The 20,671-nt window shown below is 43.0% G+C and overlaps 2 protein-coding genes across 2 annotated transcripts in view; one reads left to right on the forward strand and one right to left on the reverse strand.

Annotated features, from left to right (window-relative positions):
- LMOD1 (leiomodin 1) overlaps positions 1-6,112 on the reverse strand; it is a 50,114-nt gene extending 44,002 nt beyond the window's left edge. The window contains exons 1-2 of the mRNA XM_042975734.1: positions 5,452-6,112; positions 4,701-4,971 (exon numbers count right to left, since the gene is read on the reverse strand). Of these exons, the coding sequence (XP_042831668.1) occupies positions 4,701-4,733 (33 nt within the window). The 5' untranslated portion in view covers positions 4,734-4,971; positions 5,452-6,112. The remainder of the gene's footprint in view (positions 1-4,700; positions 4,972-5,451) is intronic.
- Positions 6,113-6,373: 261 nt separating this feature from the next.
- On the forward strand, positions 6,374-20,671 carry TIMM17A (translocase of inner mitochondrial membrane 17A; the record flags this gene model as incomplete). Its single annotated transcript, NM_001290588.1, is given in 6 exon segments — positions 6,374-6,399; positions 11,089-11,188; positions 11,307-11,370; positions 16,355-16,483; positions 17,274-17,384; positions 20,197-20,671. Coding segments are annotated over 6 exon segments (516 nt in total).

Here is a 20,671-nt window from a genome sequence, read left to right on the forward strand (position 1 = left end):
ACTGGTCAAGTGACTGAGGGTCAGCTTCGTCATCTGTAAAATAAGGACAACAGGGGCGCCTGGGTGGCTCAGTCGGTTAAGCGGCCGACTTCGGCTCAGGTCATGATCTCACGGTCTGTGAGTTCGAGCCCCGCGTCGGGCTCTGTGCTGACAGCTCAGAGCCTGGAGCCTGTTTCAGATTCTGTGTCTCCCTCTCTCTGACCCTCCCCTGTTCATGCTTTGTCTCTCCCTGTCTCAAAAATAAATAAAACGTTAAAAAAAATTTAAAACACACACACACACACCCCTTCTCATCTGGTCCTCACTCATTCATTCATTCATTCATTCAAGCATTATTCAGATACTGCTATGTATAGATAGCATGTCAGGCACTACAGGGTAAGAGATACAAAAATAATTACAACATGGTTATTCTCTTTAAAATGTATGATTTATAGGGCAAAAACCAATTATACTGTAAGGCAAAGTGAAGCAAGACAGGTGGAAGCGATTGTTAAGAACCCAACAGAAGCTGCAGCAATTTTGCAGGGAGAAGTCAGGGGGGCATCCCAGAGGGCATTACAAAGGACTTGAGCTAGCCTGAGGTGGGTTTTCCTTTGATATGCTCATGGAAAGGACACTTCCTGCACCTGCCAGCGAGTCCCTAGCCCAACCCACCCCTACTCCTGTCTCGCCTTGGGTCACTCAGTCTTTACTCTCACTCTTGCCCAGCAGGGGCTTTCTGGAAGAGGCATCGTCTTCTGGGATCCCTGGCTCTGGAGCCACCTTGGCCAACCTCTAGTCTCCCAGGCCCCAGTCCACTAAAAGCAGCTCTCTTTCCAGCCCCCAACGATTCTTCTTTCTTAGGCTTTTGGCCAATAATGTTCACTTCTCCCAAAGAGCAGCCAGGGCCTGAATCAAAAACCACCTTCAGCCCCAGGGGTACCCTTTGTACCATCTGGTTTCGGTGACCCTCCCTCTGGATCCAGTGGTCTCTGCTTGAGGAACACACTCAAAAAACAGATCCACAGCTTCCAAGATTTAAGTCAGGACTCATGGCCTCCTAACCAAAGTTTCTGCACATAAACCCCTGCACCTTCTCTGCCTCGGGTCCCACAATTCCAAACAGCTGGCTCTTCTGATGTGATCCAGTCTGAGATTTTTTGCTCCCTAGAGTCCCAGGGACTGTGGGCTCGCAGACTCTGAAAAGCTTCCCTTGAAAAGTATCACAGAGGGATCTGGAAGACTTGGGAACCCAGAGCCCAGGAGTCCAGTCTCCTCCAGTGCCTGCAGTGAAGGACCACTGCCCACTTACTCTGTAGGGGGCAAGAATTATCCAAGCTCAGAATCCACTTCTACCTGAAACAAACACACCTTGAGTGTCATGGGATTCTGACACAGCCTACTCCCCAGAGAAACATTTTCTGTTATGCTGGAACCAGGGGGAGAGAAAGGAAGAAAGAGAGACCTCAAGCTCTAGCCAAACATGTGGTGGTGGTGGGAATAGGGAACCAGAACCAATTTAACTAATGCTTAGGGTGGTTCTTTAACTAGACTGGATGACCCCACTAAAGTCACATTTTCAGGAACATAGAATGACAGGCAGTATAGTATAGCAGATAAGACCACAGGCTCTGGAGTCAAATGACCTGGGCTCAGATCTAAGATGAGTGACCTTGAGTAAGTTTTTAACCTCTCTCAGCCTTAGATGGAAAATGAGGACATTAAAAGTACCCACCTAAAGAAAAGAAAGTAGCTACTGCAGAGGGTTATGGAATTATTAAATAGATTAAATAAGATAACGCATGGGGCACCTGGGTGGCTCAGTTGGTTGGGCATCTGACTTCGGCTCAGGTCATGATCTCACTGCTTGTAGGTTTGAACCCTACGTTGGGCTCTGTGCTGACTGCCTGGAGCCTGCTTCGGATTCTGTCTCCATCTCTCTCTCTCTCAAATATAAAATAAAAAAAAATTTTTTTTAGAAGATAATGTACTCTAAGGGCATAACATAGCATCAGACACATTGTCCGCACTCAATATATTGTTAGTCAATATATAATCACATTGGTTCTCTTCTCTGGTGGGGGGAAGCTGGAAGTTTCTCTAAAGCAGCAGATTTTGTCTCTAGAAGCAGGCCACTGGCCTGTCCCGGCACTCCTGAGGTGAGTGGTAGTGGGTAGAGGGGAGCTCTGAGACCGCACAGGCCAGACTAATGTCTTCCTGGAAGGAGAGCAAGGGGGAGCAAAAGGGGCAGAAAGGGAAAAAGACTGCCTCCCCCACCCTCACCCTGACTAAAACTTCTCTGCCCACCAAAGAGGAGCCAGTCACAGACAGCAACCCCAAACCCGAGAGTCAGCTGTGGTGCAAGCCTCACTTGTCCATGCCGATTTGAGTTTCCCAGTGACTGGATCGGGCAGGGCTAGGGGGTTTGGAGACATGGCCTGTCTCCCCTGGGCAGACCAAACTCTTTAGGACTCCCACAGCCTCTGGCTCAATGGAGCTCGACCTATGTAGGTCCAGGAACCTTGAAGGTACTGAGTGGCTGGGACGGGAAGAGTCTGAAAATGTCTATCCCCCTTCCTCCCTAAGTTGGGTCTGTGTGGAAACAAGCATTCTTGGTTCCTTTACTCATTTGTGGTTTATTCTCTTGTGCACTCCCCACAGAAGCTATTTCAGGCCTGCTGCTTACCCTATGACCTCATTGTATCCTTCTAGAATGAACTCCTTTAGCTATATTAATAAAGGAGATAAAACTTAAAAAAAATTTTTTTTCAATGTTTATTGATTTCTGAGAGAGAGAGAGAGAGAGACAGAGTGTGAGTGGGAGAAGGGCAGAGAAAAAGGAAGGCACAGAATCTGAAGTAGGCCCCTGGCTCTGAGGTGTCAGCACAGAGCCCGTCGCAGGGCCTGAACTCACGAACCTCAAGATCCTGACCTGAGCCAAAGTCAGACACTCAACCAATTGACCACCCAGGTGCCCCAGGAGATAAAACTTTAATAAGTCTTTTTTTTTTTTTTTTTTACCCTGGAAGGGAAACAAATCTGGTCCAAGGAGGGAAGGGAGACATCTCTGCCTTTGCTTTCCCATAATTAAATCTACTCCAGAGAAAGTCCTGTCTCTAACTTTCTAAGGACATTGACTTCTACAAACATGAAAAGAGAATCTGGAAGAATTTAGTTCTTTTTAAAAAAAAATTTTTAATGTTCATTAATTTTTGAGAGAGAGAGAGAGAGCGCGTAAGTGGGGAAGGGGCCTCAGAGAAGACACAGAATCTGAAGCAGACTGCAGGCTCTGAGCTGTCAGCACAGAGGCCGATGTGGGGCTCAAATCCACGAGCAGTGAGATCATGACCTGAGCCAAAGTCGGACGCTTAACTGACTGAGCCACCCTGGCATCCTGAAAGAATTTAGTTCTTAATACTTGGATGTGGAGACACATGAGAGTTTCTATATAGATAACCGTCTCCTGACACAGCTTACTTCTCCAGTCTTGCTTCTCAAGTCATTGTCCACATCTACTACCCTAGAACTTTATCATTTGATATAGCTTTGCTCTTGCTGCTTTAGTCTTTTTTTTTAATGTTTATTTTTGAGAGAGAGAGAGAGAGAGAGAGAAAAGCATGAGCAGGGGAGGGGGGTAGAGAGAGGTACAGAGGATCTGAAGCAGGCTCTTTGCTGACAGCAGAGCCCAATGCAGAGCTTGAACTCACGAACCATGAGATCATGACCTGAGCCAAGGTTGGCCGTTTAACCGACTGAACCACCCAGGTGCCCCCTGCTTTAGTTTCTCTACGCCCCCATGGGACCAGCAACCCATTCAGTGACGCCATCATGTTCCTTCCTGCCCACACCTTTGTTGCTGTCCTTCCCTCTGCCTGGCTTTCTCCTCTCCACTGATCAAGATCTGACCATACTTCAGGCTGTAGCTTACATGCCAGTTTGTCAAGCACATTTTGTGATCACCTTCAGGCCTCCAGGGCTCCCTCTCTCCTCTCACTTCCTCTAGCACTTACCATATTCTATGTCACACATTTTGGCATTTTATCATTTTGACCCAGCTATTTCTCAAGAGTGTGTTCTTTCTTCCCACATACATTTTGAGGACCCTGAGAGTAGCAACCATATCAATATTTTATGTACTCGCTCTACCCTAATCCTAACACTAAGGACAATCCTGAGCACCGAGTAAGGGTCTTATAGTTGACTGGGGTTATCATCCCTCTAGTTTCTCTCTTGGTTCAGCATTGCCTATGCACCCTTGATATCTATTCAATGCTCATCTTTCCCCAATCTTAGCTCTCTCAGTGACCCCTCCCCCCAAGAATGGTCTAATTGTACAAGAGTGGAAGATGAATAAAAGCGAATTGTGGGAGGCGGCAGGGGTGGATAATTACTTCAGAGCCGTGTCACTGCCAGACGTGGCTACTTGATAGAGCTCACCTATCCAGGTGGCTCCCTGAGGCACGAGGGATGATCTCCCTTTCTTCACCTTGTTCCTCACCTTGGTCTCCCCTTCCTTGCCCCTTGTGGGGAAATCTCACGGCAAAACAGGCCCCTGAGTCACAGTTCTTTTAGTTCATACACGGAGCTGTTTTCCCCAAAGCAATACCCAGAGGACCTGGATCACAGGGGTTTCAGCAACAGTCTCTGGCGGGGCCCAGAGCACTAACTGTCACCAATACACCCTGCTGTGTCGGATCACCAACTCAAACGCCCCTCACCTTTATTGTGACTTTGCTCTCAAGGACCCCCATTCCTTTCTTCTATCATTCCTCAATGTCTTTGGCCATCCTTTCAGTGAGGGCCACGGCAGGTCTTCAGACTTCTTTCAGACTCACTAGGAGGAGATTAGGATACCTAGTTCTCTTCCAGGACGTTTCTTCACTCAGATGGAAATGGGTATTTTTGAGGGAGGGGTGACATCTTCCCCCTCTAGCCAAGGCTAAGTCCAAGGCCTTGCCCAGCCAAAACTGTCCTCTTACACCCTGTTATCTGTTGAAGTGAAAAGAAAGAAAAGAGTGAGAAGTCTAACAACACACACTGTCCATCCGAGCGGTGCCTCCCAGAACAGTAAGGGACTTTCGGGTAGGGACTGTTGGAATGAAGTGAACTGGGTAACCACAGCCTCAAGTCTGGCCCTCGGCTTGTAAACTCACACACTCAGTATCATCACCATTCCTGCTGATTGATTTGATTCAAAAGAACCCAGCTCACAAGAGACAGATGCATAAACCAATATAACTATCAAGTGGACGAGAACAGTTTTGAGCACAGGCCAGGGGATTCTCTCTTAAAGGAAAATCTATTCAGAAACCAAATAACACTCAGAAGACTGCATAAGGAATATGGAATAAGAACAAAGGGAGGTAACTAGAACTAAGGAATATTTCACTTGGGTCTTGGTGAGATCAGGGGAAAAAAAAATCTTTGCCCCATGAGATTGCACATCTTTAGTTACTGAAATATTCATACCCATCAGGTCTGAGGTACTAAATGTTAAATTCTTGCTCTCTGTCTTCCTCTTGTTGTCCATCTCCTACATTCTCTCTTCAGTCTGCACAATTAATTAGATTTAAAGGTTCTTAATTACAGTCACACATTCCAAAAAAAGTCGGGAATGGAGAAGAGCTCCTTTAACAGACATCCTATGACTGAGGTTTTGTTAACTGTAAGCTAAAAGAGGTCGATGGGTCCCCATGCTTTTGGGCTCCTCTTTTCTGGGCTAAACACCCCTCATCTTCTGGTGATCTTTTGGAAGGTGGCCCGGAAGAGGCTCTGTTGTCGTTATCCCTTCAAATCGAGGGCCCCAAATCGGTCGGAGAGTTCACGATGGCCCAGATAAGTTCACTTCAAAAACATTTATCGAACATCTATCACATTCCAAGCACTGTGACTATAAGGGACTGTGACACTGTCTGCCCGAATCCTGCTCCTGCTACGTGTAGTTTGTAAAAGCTTCACACACCATGGCGAATTAGCCAGCATCGATTCCCAAGTTGGCAGCCAAAGTACTGAAAAAAAAAAAAAAAAAAGGAAAAAAGGAAAAAAGAAACATATTTAGGAAGTTTGGTGAACCCTAAAGGAATAATGCCAGGTCAGCTCAGTCCTCGGAACCTTCAGTGACCAGGTAATTCGAACTCCTCGCCACTGTGTTGCTGCCAGTCTACGTAGCCAAGACTAGCAGCTTTCGGGGACCCGGGCAGGGCCAGCTCTGCCGCGTCGCGCCGCTGCCCCGCCCTCACGCTGCCCTGAAGTCCAGGCTCCCATTGGTTGCGGGAGGAAACGGTGAACCAATCCACATAGTCTTTAACGCCCTTGCTCTCGCGATCACTTCCGCCGCTAGGGTCAGGCTCCGCCCAGCTTGCCCGGCATCACTCGCGCCGGTGGAGTCAAGATGGAGGAGTATGCGAGAGAGCCTTGGTGAGATTTACCACTGTCCTTGCTTTTAGTCCTGCCGCTCTGCTCACGGTCCTCGTTCTCCCCTGCCCAGTCCCCTGAGGTGCAGGCCGGACTCAGTCGCAGGCTTGTCGGCGTGGGTTTGTTCACCGTAGGCAGCACCGTCTTGAGCAGCCAGTCGGCTTCTCAGTCCTGTGCTCCCTGGGCGGCATGACAGCCTCGCCGCCTCCAACCTGGCACTCTGGTGACCTTGCGTTGGATGAGGAGGTCCAGACTTGGGCTAGTGGGAGCCTCGGAACCTGCTCCCAGCCCAGGACGCGGTCGCCTTGTGCGGGGTTAGTAATAATCCCCCCTGTACGCTGAGGTGACCTTGGACGCGTCCCCGTGCCACGCTTTGATCAGTTCCTGTGTTGAAGAAGGGACAGTAGGGCTCTGAGGGAGTGCCATTCTGGAGGCATTATTTGTATCGGGGGATATGTCCGCAGGGCTAAGCATTTCAAATGTGTGGAACAGAGATTTTACCCAAAGGGTCTGAATAAACTCCTCTAGGCAGGGGCCTCGTATTCGTGCTTGGAATTCTCCCTTGGTAGACAAGGGGGACAAGAATTATCTGGAAAATAGAGATAGTAGCATGTGTTCTTTAAGAAGCCATGAACAGAAACTCACGTATTCATTCAGTATTTGAATGAGGTCTCTGTGCTCACCACTTTATAGATTCAAAAGAGTAAAAGCATGAGTAAGTCAGGCACATAAAACGGCAGAATTGCTGTAAGAAGTCTCAGGTTGCCTAACTTTAAAGCTTGGGGGGGGGGTGGTTCTTAAGTGAGAAATCAAATCTTGGTTATTTGGGTTAATCAACTGTTTAATTGTGTGAGAGCAAAAGGCAAGGTGTCCTCAATTTGTGAAGGTGTCCAGGACTTTATATTATTATCTTGCCAGCAGTAGCCATGTTACCTGCTTTGTACCTTTTCTTTTCTTTTTTTTTTTTTTTTTTTTAATCCCTCAACTAGGATACAGGGCATATGTTTCAGTACCTCCTGGCTCTTTAAAATTACCAAGGGGTGCCTGGGTGCCTCAGTTGGTTAAGCATCTGACTCTTGACTTAGGCTCAGGTCATGGTCTTTCAGTTGGTGAGATTGAGCCCGGTGTCCCGCTCAGGCTGACATTGTGGAGCCTGTGTGGGATTCTCCGTCCCTCCCTCTCTCTCCCGCTCTCTCTTTCTGCCCCTCCTGCATGCTCTCGCCCTCTCAAAATAAATAGGTAAACTCAAAAAAATTTAAAATTACTAAACGTAATTATCCTTCTTCCTAAGTCATGCTTACATGTGCTGAATTCAGCACATTGTAGACTGCTGTTATCAGCAGCTGTTGGATATATTTTTTAACTTTGTTGAGTTAAAGACGTTACAATGAATTTTTATCTAATCAATTAGGTGGTCCCTTTGTTTTCTCTTAGTACATATGTCCTGAAGCAATAGAGTCAGTTGTCTGGTTAGTTTTGTAGTGAAAACTACTTTGATCTGGGGCATCTAGATAGCTCAGTCAGTTAAGCATCCTACTTTGACTCAGGTCATGATCTTGCAGTTCACGAGTTTAAGCCCTGCGTCCGACTCTGATGACAGCTCAGAGCCTGGAGCCTGTTTCAGATTCTGTGTCGTCTTCTCTCTCTGCCCCTCCCGTGTCCGTGCTCTGTCTCTCTCTCAAAAATAAATAAACATTAAAGAAAAGTTACTCTGATCTTCTGTACTGCCCTGTTTGATAAGAGCATTTTCTCAAGTCATTCACCCTCAAACTATAAGCATCTTTTTCCTCCCTCCACACCACCCAGCCTCCAAACAGGCATACCGTAAGCAGTCTGAATTCTTTCATAATCTGCCTTTCCATTCCTGTTGTCACGATCTTACCGGCATCCTTATGCCTTTTACAATACCTTCCTAATTGCTCTCCTTACCTCCAGCCCACTTTAATACATCATATGGGCTTAATCATCCTAAGTACTTCTTTTATCATAGGTTTCTTTTCAAAAACCCATAGTCTGTACGATATAATGGAAACGATTTAGAGTTTTGAAGTTCTAGATTTTTGTATTTAAATTGTACTAGTTATGTATATGACATTGGGAAATTTACTTAATCTCTATCTGAGACTGTTCACCTGTAAAATGAAGAGGAGACAGGAATACTTTTTCTGCAAAGTTAAGATTAGAGATTCTACAGGAAAATAACCTAACTTTTTTGAAAATCATAGGTCTTATTTGCATTGAAGGCACCTACAACATAGTTAATACTTAACAAATGAAAACTTAATTGTGTTGTTATTTGTTCCCTGTATTTGTATTTACATTCTTTTATTATTTTTTAAAAAGTTTATTTATTTTTGAGAGAGAGAGACAGAGACAGAGAGAGTGAGCAACAGGGTGGGTTGGGAGCAGGGACATAGAGAATCCTAAACTGGTTCTGTGCTGTGAGTGTGCAGCTAGTTGGGGCTCAAACTCAAGAACCATGAGATCATGACCTGAGCCAAAATCCAAAGTCCGATGCTAATCAACTGAGCCACCCAGGCGCCCCTAGTATTTGTATTCTTTTAGAGTCTAGCTTCAATCTTCCTTTTGTATAGTCTGTCACTTCTCTGCAGGAACATTTTGATTTAGCCAGAATTTAACCAGATTTAGCCAGATTTAGCCGGAAACCATTTCCATCTTGCCTTTGTTTTGGACATCCTCTCTTGGAATACTCTGCTCTCTGATCTGAATCCTGCTGTTCTTTACTGATTATTTTAATCCTCAACTAATAAAATCATTTGGACTAGATCTTTTTTTTTTTTTTTTTTAATTTTTATTTATTTTTGAGAGAGAGAACGAACATGAGCGGGGAGGGCCAGAGACAGAGGGAGACACAGAATCTGAAGCAGGCTCCCATGTGTCAGCACAGAACCCATGAACCGTGGGATCATGACCTGAGCCAAAGTCAGATGCTCAACCAACTGGGCCATCCAGGCGCCCCTGGACTAAATCTTTTAAAGTTACTGGCCCACCATTCAGAGGGAGCCACTGATTCATTCTCCTTTATCTTTTCTCTGTACTTCCTCTTAGTGTTTCTAGCAAAGAAATTTTCTCAGTCCTTTTTAGTTTCAAACCACTGCTTAAACTGTTAAAGTGAAATCAGATTGGGGCACCTGGGTGGCTCAGTCGGTTGGGTGTCCGACTTCGGCTCAGGTCACGATTTTGCGGTATGTGGGTTCGGGCCCCGCGTCGGGCCCTGTGCTGACTGCTCAGAGCCTGAAGCCTGTTCCAGATTCTATGTCTCCCTCTCTTTCTGACCCTCCCCCGTTCATGCTCTGTCTCTCTCTGTCTCACAAATGAATAAACGTTAAAAAAAAAATTAAAAAAAAAAAGTGAAATCAGATCACCTTGGCATTGTGTTGAACCATAGACTGAATCAGTAGATACTGGGTACGGTGTTGAGAGCCTGCAGGTCTAACAAACTCCAGGTGTTGCTGAATTTGCTTTTAGGATCACAAAAACAAACCTTGGGTAGCAAGGCCCCCAAGCATCCTGCTTGTGACAATTGGAATATGTGCCGCGTGAGGGGCACCTGGGTGGCTCAGTCCGATAAGCGTCCAACTCTTTTTTCAACGTTTTTTATGATAAGCGTCCAACTCTTGATTTCAGCTCAGGTCATGATCTTGTGATTTGTTGGTTTGAGCCCCGTGTCGGGCTCCGCACTGACACTGTGGAGCCTGCTTGGGATTTTGTCTCTCTCACAGAATAAATAAATAAACTTTAAAAATATATAATGAATTTACTCATTCACAGACTTTTTTTATAAGCCAAATTCCTAGAATAGTAGTTCTTGTTCTACTGATGACATTATTCAGATTTCATTGTGTTGTATAAGTTAGGTTGCTACATTTGGAAGCTAAGTTTACAAATTTAAACTCTAATTATTGGAGATTAGAGTATTCCAGTGTGTAAATGGACCTGATACAAAGTAAAGTTCCAGGTGCTAACTGGGACTCAGTAAACCTGGAAAGAATTTCATACTTTAAAAAATGTTTAAGGGGCGCCTGGGTGGCTCAGTCGGTTAAGCGGCCGACTTCGGCTCAGGTCATGATCTCACGGTCCGTGGGTTCGAGCCCCGCATCAGGCTCTGTGCTGAAAGCTCAGAGCCTGGAGCCTGTTTCAGATTCTGTGTCTCCCTCTCTCTGACCCTCCCCCATTCATGCTCTGTCTCTCTCTGTCTCAAAAATAAATAAATGTTAAAAAAAAATTTTTTTTTAAATGTTTAAATTTGTCTCCCTCTGCCCCTATTGAATCTTCACTTTGGGGGGTCTCAACTTTAAATTTTACTGCAGCTGGAGAGCTTACTTTGGTTCCTTGGAGATTGGATCAACATTGATTATAATGTAATTTCCTAAATATTTGCTCATTCACTTTTGCACAGTGCCCAACGTAGATGCAGTAATTATTAAGTGAAAATTAAGTGCTGTTAACACTAGGGAGTTAAGGCCAGTTCCATTCCTTATGGCTTGGAGCTGAATAGATACCAATATGTTCAGAATCCTTTATCTTTGTCTACATGTTTATTTTATTGGTTGAAGTAAGCCCTGTATTGGAATCTGTTGTATCCCTTGGTATGTTAGCAAAGAAAGTTTTATGGTTTATGAATGAGAAATACAGTCATCTTTTTATTTTTGTTTTTTTTCCCATTCTTAGCCCTTGGCGAATTGTGGATGATTGTGGTGGGGCCTTTACGATGGGTACCATAGGTGGTGGTATCTTTCAAGCAATCAAAGGTTTTCGCAATTCTCCAGTGGTAAGTGGGTGAATGGTCTTATTTTGTCATTTGAAATCTGGGTTCTCTAATATCGCCGGTGGCCCTATCAGTGGGTTGGAAATGTATTTCTGATGTATTTTTGGTTGCTTCTTTATAGGGAGTAAACCACAGACTACGAGGGAGTTTGACAGCTATTAAAACCAGGGCTCCACAGTTGGGAGGTAAGCAGAATTTTTCCATTTGTACTTCGTACTAGCTTTCCTTGTTCATTTGAAGACGCAGCTTTGGTTTTTTTCTTCGTCTTTAGCTTATACCAGTTAGTGAGTTTCGTTCAGTGTAACAGCTTGTTAGAAGTTACTATAAGTTCTTCTTGATTTATGATTTATTCAGAAAGTTAACTGGAATTGCTGTATCCATTCATTTGAAAATTTTGTCTCTGTCCTTCAAATGCTCAGTGGTATTTTGGTTTTGTTTTTTTCTTCTTACCTAAAAGGAAGACAGTGTGTTTAAAGCTTCAGTTTGTGAGCGTCAAGAGCGATAGCTTCTGGGGTAATATAAAACTGAAGAGAAAGTGATCTGAAGGATTGAGATTTCGTGAGAGACAAACTGATGATGCCGATCAGGCTTCTCTCCAAGGTTCGGCTTTGGATGTTGCACAGAGGTCATTGCAAAATTTGAAAAGAATTCATTACGCTTTTTAAACTTGGTTATTCAGAAGTTGGGAGAAGAGAGATAAAAAAAACTTAGAGACTATATTCATATACGAAGATACAGTTGGTTTGGAGAGACCATATAGAACACAAGAAAAAAATTAAATACTTTTAGTCATTCCTTAGTAATTTTGTGCATCAGAAGAAATAGTCCTGTCTTTGTTTTTAGCAAATTTTTCTTTGGAAGACTAGCTAAGAGCTGCCACTTATGGAGTGCTTGCTGTGTGCCAAGCACTCTGCTAAGGGTTCCACAGCATTATTTTAATCGTCACAATAACATGAGGTCAGTATTATTATCCCCATTTTCCAGATGAGGGAATCAGAGCTCTGAGAGCTGAAGTGATGGTATATCTTTTTCTTTCCTATGAAATAATTATATTCTCTGGAAGGTAAATAGTTACTCATTTTCCTTTCCTTTAATGGTTACCATGTTGTTCAAGAATGATAAGTTGTATTAAAGCACACACCAGATCCTGAATTCCCAGTATATGCAGAAGTCATATAGGTTTTTATATATGTTTTAAGAGCTGCTTCTGTCATATTATGCTTTTCAGTGAATGAAAAAACAATCAGGTAATGTTACAGCCAAGAGGAGCTTAAAGAGACATGACCATTAAATGTAATTTGGTATCCTGGAACAGAAAAAAGACATAGAAACTAAAGAAATCTGAATTAAGTGTGGACTTTAATAATATATTGATATTGGGTCATTAATTGTGCAAATGCACCATGGAAATGTAAGATGTTAGAAGTTAGGGAAACTGGGGGGCCTGGGTGGCTCAGTCGGTTGAGTGTCCAACTCTTGATTTTGGCTCAGGTCATGATCCCAGGGTCGTGGGATCAAGCTCTGTGTCAGGCTCAAGACTGCTTAAAATTCTCTCCCTCTCCCTCTCCCTCTCCCTCTCCCTCTCCCTCTCCCTCTCCCTCTCCCTCTCCCTCTCCCTCTCCCTCTCCCTCTCCCTCTCCCTCTCCCTCTCCCTCTCCCTCTCCCTCTCCCTCTCCCTCTCCCTCTCCCTCTCCCTCTCCCTCTCCCTCTCCCTCTCCCTCTCCCTCTCCCTCTCCCTCTCCCTCTCCCTCTCCCTCTCCCTCTCCCTCTCCCTCTCCCTCTCCCTCTCCCTCTCCCTCTCCCTCTCCCTCTCCCTCTCCCTCTCCCTCTCCCTCTCCCTCTCCCTCTTTAGTCATTCCTTAGTAATTTTGTGCATCAGAAGAAATAGTCCTCTCTCTCCCCCCACCTCCCCCTCTGCCCCTCTCCCTCACTAGCTCTCTCTCTCTCTTAAAAAAAAAATAGGGGCACCTGGGTGGCTCAGTCGGTTAAGCGGCCGACTTCGGCTCAGGTCATGATCTCTCGGTCCGTGAGTTCAAGCCCCGCGTCGGGCTCTGTGCTGACAGCTCAGAGCCTGGAGCCTGTTTCAGATTCTGTATCTCCCTCTCTCTGACCCTCCCCCGTTCATGCTTTGTCTCTCTCTGTCTCAAAAATGAATAAATGTTAAAAAAAATAATAATAATAAATAAATAAATAATATTTAAAAAATTGGGGAAACTGGATGTGGGATATATGGGAACTCTATATCTTCACAACTTTTCTGTGACTTTAAAAGTGTTCTAAAATTAAACAATCAGGGTAAAATAGAGGAAGAGTAAGTTGTGGTATGAGTGAATTGGGATTGTTTATTTCAATCCTTGGGATTGGTTTTTTAAGAAAGCTATTGAAAAATCTTTATGGTGCCTTGCTTTTTAAAAAATACTGGCATGAGGGGTGCCTGGGTGGCTCAGTTGGTTAAGCATCTGACTTTGGCTCAGATCATGATGATCTCACAGTTTGTGGGTTCCGGCCCCATGTCAGGCTCTGTGCTGACAGCTCAGAACCTAGAGTCTGCTTCGGATTCTGTGTCTCCCTCTCTCTCTGCCCCTCCCTGCTCGTGCTCTGTCTCTCAAAAATGAATAAATGGTTAAAAAAAAATTAAGGGGTGCCTGGGTGGCTCAGTCCATTAAGTGGCCGACTTCAGCTCAGGTCATGATCTCGCGGTTTGTGAGTTTAAGCCCCGCGTCGGGCTCTGTGCTGATAGCTCGGAGCCTGGAGCCTGCTTCCAATTCTGTGTATCCCTCTCTCTCTGCCCCACTCCCTCTCACACTCTGTGTCTGTCTCTCAAAATAAATAAACATTAAAAAAAAATTTTTTTTTTTAAATTAACAATACTGGGATGAGGGGTGCCTAGGTTGCTCAGTCAGTTAAGCCACTGACTCGGGCTCAGGTCATGATCTCAGGGTTTGTGAGTTCAAGCTCCACATTGGACTCTGTGCTGATAGCTCAAAGCCTGGAGCCTGCTTCAGATTCTGTGTCTTTCTGTCTGTCTGTCTGTCTGTCTCTCTCTCTCTCTCTCTCTCTCTCTCTCTCTGCCCCTCCCCCACTCGCGCTCTCTTTCTCTCTCAAAAATGAATAAATATTAAAAAAAAATTTTTTTTTTTACTACTGGGATAACATTTTCAATTTAATTCATTGAGCATTTGCTGAGCTTTTCCAGTCAAAATCCAAGGGACAGGCAACATGGAAAATCACAGTTGTATCCTGAAGAGTCTTATATTTTCATAGGGGAAATTTCATGGGGGACTTTTAACACATCCCTATTATTCTTAAAGCATCTTTTGCATTTTGGAATAAGATACTCCAGGCTCATCGTATACTTACCCTGCTCTATCCATGAAGTCAGCCATTTCTCCACACAGCTCTGGTTCTGTTTAATTGAGAATGGTATTTAGAAGCCAAAATCTGGACACAAAGTGTATCATCGCTATTGGGGTGTTGCTGTTCCCAGGCCCTCTTTATAATAGAGCTTGGGGATGTATGTGTGTGTATGTGAATACACACTAACCATGATATAAATATATAAACCCAAATTTATATCTGTACATACATGTTGAAAGTCATGAGATGACACTTATACTTCAATTCCAATCCAGCTCCACTGGATTTATTCTTACCTTCTCTCTTTTTATATGAATACCTCCCTCCTTGTCCTGCTTGGGCTGTGGCACCCCACATCAGGCCACCCTTCCACAAGGATACACTCAACTCCATGCCTGGCTGTCCTTCCTTGAGGACCCTTGCTTACACTGCTTTGGCTCTGGCTCTTCACACTGGGCCACCCCTCTGTTCAGACAGCCTCCTCACCCTCGGCCACCCATCTGTGCGGACATTCTCCTTGCCCTGCTTGGACTCAATGTTTCCATTCTCATCAGTAACCATAGCTTACTCTGGCAGTTATTCTTGGAGGATGGGCAAGTTTCACACTCTTGAGGGAGTGGGAGAGCCTTGTTTGAGGAATTTAGTGAAGCAGTTCTAATATACCTAGGCATCAGATCTCTCCCAGGGCACAGAATTACTGAGTTAGAAAACAGAACTAGTTTATTTTTATATAGTATATGATATCTAGTATTGGACCCAGAATGAGAGCTTATGCTATGCTTCAACTGGTTGTATCTACTAGATTTAGTGGATAGATAATGTGAAAACTGGGAAAGGATTTTGGTGATGATTTGGGTCTGACATTTGATGGAACCCAGTGTATTGCCCTTACTAACACACCCCTACTACTTTGAGATTTCAGAGGATAAAGAATAAAGTGACTGGTGCTCTTTGGGGCAGTTTTTCTTCTTTAATCATGATAAACATAACAACTCTTAATACATATAAGTCATGTGTGCTCATTTTAGAAGATTTGGATAGTAAAGCAAGCACAAAGAAACTAAGTCATGTGCTATGTCACCCAGAGATGCCGACAGTTAAAATTTTAGTGTTGTCTTTCTACATTTTGTGTGTGCTTGTGTATGTGTATGTGTGGCTGTTTGTTTTCTATTTGACAAAATGGTTATTGAGTTTAGGAGAGTTTAAGTGCGAAGTAACTTGATTTAGTGTTGGTTTTAGTTTCATGGTTGAGGAATAGAAGGAGAGGGGAAAGATAATTTCTCTCCCCTTGATGTTCCACAATTCTAACTATTTGTTTCAGTCATGAGCCACTTTACATGTATTGGCTTACACCTATAATACATTCCAGGATAGCTGGATTTCTTTAGTATCCCCATTGGCGATTTCATAGAGTGTATATATGCTCAGTGACACTTAATGAAAGAAAAAATAGAGGTAATGTAGAGGTATAAAAATAAAAAAAGGAAGAAACAGTGTGGCTTTGTTGTGTTTATTGCCTTTTGAACAGAGATACAGAGAGATTTGAATGTGTTTAGCCTGACTCTTCTAGGCCTGCTTATTTCTTTTAGGCTTTGGGCCATTGCTAATTTTCCAGCAGATAAAATACAACCCAAGCTTTATTAAAAAGATAAGTATTCTGCGTTTTGTTCAGTGCTCATCCAAACTTGTGTTTGCATGTATTAGTTTAGAGTGTGAGAGTTTTAAGAATATAGTATTGTTAAAGTTATTTTTGGCTGTAATATTTTAAATATAAGATGAAAAATGAAATTTTTGTTTTTTTTAATAAAATAGGTAGTTTTGCAGTTTGGGGTGGTTTATTTTCCATGATTGACTGCAGTATGGTTCAAGTCAGAGGAAAAGAAGATCCCTGGAACTCCATCACAAGTGGTGCCTTAACAGGAGCCATACTGGCAGCAAGAAGTAAGCAATCATTATTAAAAAAGAGGGGAAAAAGTAACCAATCATTATAGACACACTAGTAGAAGCAAGACTTTTTGGAAAACCTTATCTATCTTAATTTAATGGCATTGGTAATACATAAAACCAAGCATCGAGTAGTTTATAAAGCATGAATGTATATGGTGACTTGGGGAGGGGGGTTGGGAATAGGAATATCTATTTATTTGGAATATTTGAGAATGAGAGAGTGTGGAGTTCTGACCTATACAGTGGTTAAGAGCATTTCAAGTTCCAATTCTGCTATTTACTACTGTGTGACTAGGCAGTTTGCCAAACTTTTTGTGCCATAGTTTCCTCATCGGGACTCTAGAGTTAATAATCATACCTGCCACATAGCATTGTTAGGAATAATGAGTTTAGAACCATCTTTGGATCTTTGGAACAGAAAGCAACTCAGAATTTATGGGGGGTTAGTAGTTTAGGCCAGGGATCAGCAGACTTTTTCTGTAAAGGGCCAGATGGTAAATATTTTAGGTCTTTGTCAACGGATACTCAGCTCTGTGGTTGTAACATGAAAGCGACCATAGACTATATGTAAATGAATGAGCATGACTGTACCAATACAACTTTATATAAACAGGCAGTGAGCTGGATTTGACCTGTGGGCCTTAGTTTGTTGACATTTGGTGTTAGCGAGAAAAAGGGTGGGGAGGGAGGGTAGCATGTAGCCATTTGGACAGCTCTTTCCTTTACTATATCTTATATTAAAGTAGATTTCTATTAAAGCAATCTCTGTTATTAATATATTCAGATGGACCAGTGGCCATGGTTGGGTCAGCCGCGATGGGTGGCATTCTCCTAGCTTTAATTGAAGGAGCTGGTATCTTATTGACAAGATTTGCCTCTGCACAATTTCCCAATGGTGAGTCTTCTTTCTGCTTACTACCATAGCTCACACACTGGAATGGTCTCCTGATGTTGAGAGAGAACCTATCTTGTCTGCTAAAATGTGTTAGTTTGTGATTTCTACATTTGCCATGGTTCATGAAGATTACGATACTAGGCCCTGGTTCCATTTGAAAAGGTAGATGTGGATATAGTTATTGTGTTTAACCACAGTCACCAAAATGCTTTACTGAGATGGTTTGCTGTTGATTTTTCTTACAGTTCTCAGTTTTTGTCAGTGTTCGTGTGCTTATTCTAAGAAATTGCCAAGTCGTTTTATGCTTGAAGAAAGGTCCTTGCAGATGTATTAACAATAATGATAGTCGACAACCTCTTACTGTATGTGTATGTGCCATGCCCTGTTCTAGATGCTGGGATATAGTGATGAACAAGGACTTACATTCTGGTGGGAGAAGACACACTAACACATTAACAGATAAATGAGATTTGATTGTGTTGCTTGCTGTGAAGAGAATGAAATATAGTGGTAGAAAGTGGCTGTGTTTGGGAGGGCCACTTGAGGGTTGGCAGGGAAATTTTTTTTTGAAAAGTTGGTAAAATAATTTGTTGCTAATTGTTGTTCTTACATGGTGTATGGGGAAAAGTTAAATTATGGGTTAAGTGATCGTTACGCGGTCACGGAATATCTGCTTAGCTGTTAAATTGTGCACTTTCTTACAACTGCAGAAAACTTCATTTGTCTGTAAAGGGCCAGCATTCCCTTTGTCTGTAAAGGGGCAATATTCCTTGACATTGGAAGGAAGCAGAGAGATAATTGTGAGGATTTTAGTCGGAAAAATTTGACCTGGCATTTGGGGAAGGAAATATGCAGAAGAGCAACACATGTTGAAAATTATTTTTGGAGCTTGGAAAAGATTCAGCATAGAGTTAGGAATAGATCATAGCTCCCAGTTTGATTTGATTTCCCTCAGGCGCCTAGCAAGAGATTCAGTGTCTTTTTGGCACAAGTGTCAAGCACACTGCTCCGTAGATGCCAAGGATGATCTGGGGACCTCCTGGATCCTGTCACCTTCTGTTTCTGGTTTTTCATCATTACTTCTGAGTTAGTACTCTGTTAGGATAAGCACTTTCTAATTTTGCTTCGTAGTTTGTTTTTACCTACGTTAGTGTGAACGGCTTCACATAAAACATCAGAAAATTTTCATTTTTTCAGAAATTCAGAGACTGATATAACAAAAACATTAGTTACACTGCCTTTTTTTTTTTTTTTTTTAAGTAGGTTCTTCACCCAACACGGGGCTTGAATTCATGACCCCGAGATCACGAGTCACATACTCTACCGACTGAGCCAGCCAGGTGTCCCATGTTACATTGTCTTATAGGAATTAATCTTGGTTACTTTGCTTCAGGCTTTTTTCCTCAGAAGAGATCTTCAAAAGAAGTGCATTTTACTTGAGACAGGAGATGTGTTTCTGAAAAGCTGTGTTGGGGAGAGGAATCTCTAAAGGAAGAGTTAAGCATATTTTTCCAATTAACTTACATGAACAAGTTTTTAAAACAGTGACCAAAATTAGATAAAACTCTAATAATGGTTACCTTTGGTTTACCTGTTTCACCCAGTATCTTCTCTAGTTCTCTGAAATGAACAGAGAATGCCTTTATAGTGAAAAATAAATATATATCATTAGATTGAAGCATTGAAAAGCGTCAGGGAATTTTACCACTGCCCTCTTTCTCTCTTCTTTATAGTTACTTTTTGGTCTCAGTTTCCCTGAAAAAAGTAATTGTAATTATTCCCATAAAAGTCTTTTTTTTTAATTTTTAAGAACCACATTTTTTTCTTAGTTCATAGGTCCCCTCCCATCCTTTGAAAACTAAAATATTACGAGACCTGGAGCACCTGGGTGGCTCAGTCGACTAATTGTATGACTTCGGCTCAGGTCATGATATCTCGGTTTGCGGGTTCAAGCTCTGCGTTGGGCTCTGTGCTGACAGAGCCTGGAGCCTGCTTCGGATTCTGTATCTCCCTCTGTCTCTGCCTCTCCCTTGCTCGCTTGCGCTCTCTCTCTCTCTCTCTCTCTCTCTCTCTCTCTGTCAAAAATAAAATATTACAAAACTTTGATCTACAACAAGCTAGGGAATGTCTTCCCATTCCAGAACTCATTCTCTGTTTCATTGGGTATATAAATTGGATCACTGAGTTCTCTTAAAACATGACGAAGATACTTAAATTAGTGAAAATAATTTTAAATAGCTACTGAAAAGTATGTCAAGAGGTGTGAAATTCTTCCAATCTTTATAGCATCTTGTTACAGCAATTGCTGTAAAAACTTGAATTTACCTTTTGGGGCGCCTGGGTAGCTCAGTTGGTTGAGCGTCCAACTTAGGCTCAGGTCATGATCTCGCAGTCCGTGGATTTGAGCCCCACATCGGGCTCTGTGCTGGCAGTTCAGAGCCTGGAGCCTGCTTCGGATTCTGTGTCTCCCTCTCTCTCTGCCCCTCCCCCACTCATGCTCTGTCTCTCTCAAAAATAAATAAAGACTAAAAAAAAAACTTGAATTCACTTCTTGCTATAATTAATCCATCTGGCTTTCCTGGCATAGCAGTTGGGAGCTGTTCATTCTGGAACATAAGGGAAGCCAGTCTGTCATGTTATACCAAATTTGGAGGCACTCTCATGAGAATTAGGCAGCAGAAATTCAGATGACCGCTCTAAGGTAGCACCTTATTTTTATTGAGTTGAGCGATTTACTCTCTACAAACACTTGTTCTTTTTAATTGTGTAACATTCAGGTGGTTTTTAAGATTCTTTTCTTTCTTAATCGCAGGTCCTCAGTTTGCTGAAGACCCCTCTCAGTTGCCTTCAGCCCAGTTATCATCCTCACCTTTTGGAGACTATCGACAATATCAATAGGACTTCTTTCCCAGGATTTCTTTACCAGAATGAGCTGTAGTTCAAGAAGGAATTTCAGAAGATAAGTTACGGTCTGCTTTTAAAACCATAGGTGGGACAGCTATGGCCAAATAGGCTTTGAAGAGACACTTAGCTCTTTTTTCTATTTAAAGGAACATGGGGGGGGGGCAGATGTGAAAAGATAATACATTTATTTATTCACACTTGGATTGCATTTGTGATAAAAATAAATGTCTAATATCTTTAAAAGAAAATATAACAAATGCTTAGAAGATGAAGGACCAAAGGGCAAACAACAATGAAGCATGACCATCATTTCCTTGGGGACCTCTCTGCCTGGTTTTGTGTGTTTTGTCAGTCAAACAATAAAAAAACTGCTGGAACTTGCT

This window comes from Panthera tigris, chromosome F3, assembly GCF_018350195.1.
Source record: "Panthera tigris isolate Pti1 chromosome F3, P.tigris_Pti1_mat1.1, whole genome shotgun sequence".
Taxonomy (NCBI): domain Eukaryota; kingdom Metazoa; phylum Chordata; class Mammalia; order Carnivora; family Felidae; genus Panthera; species Panthera tigris.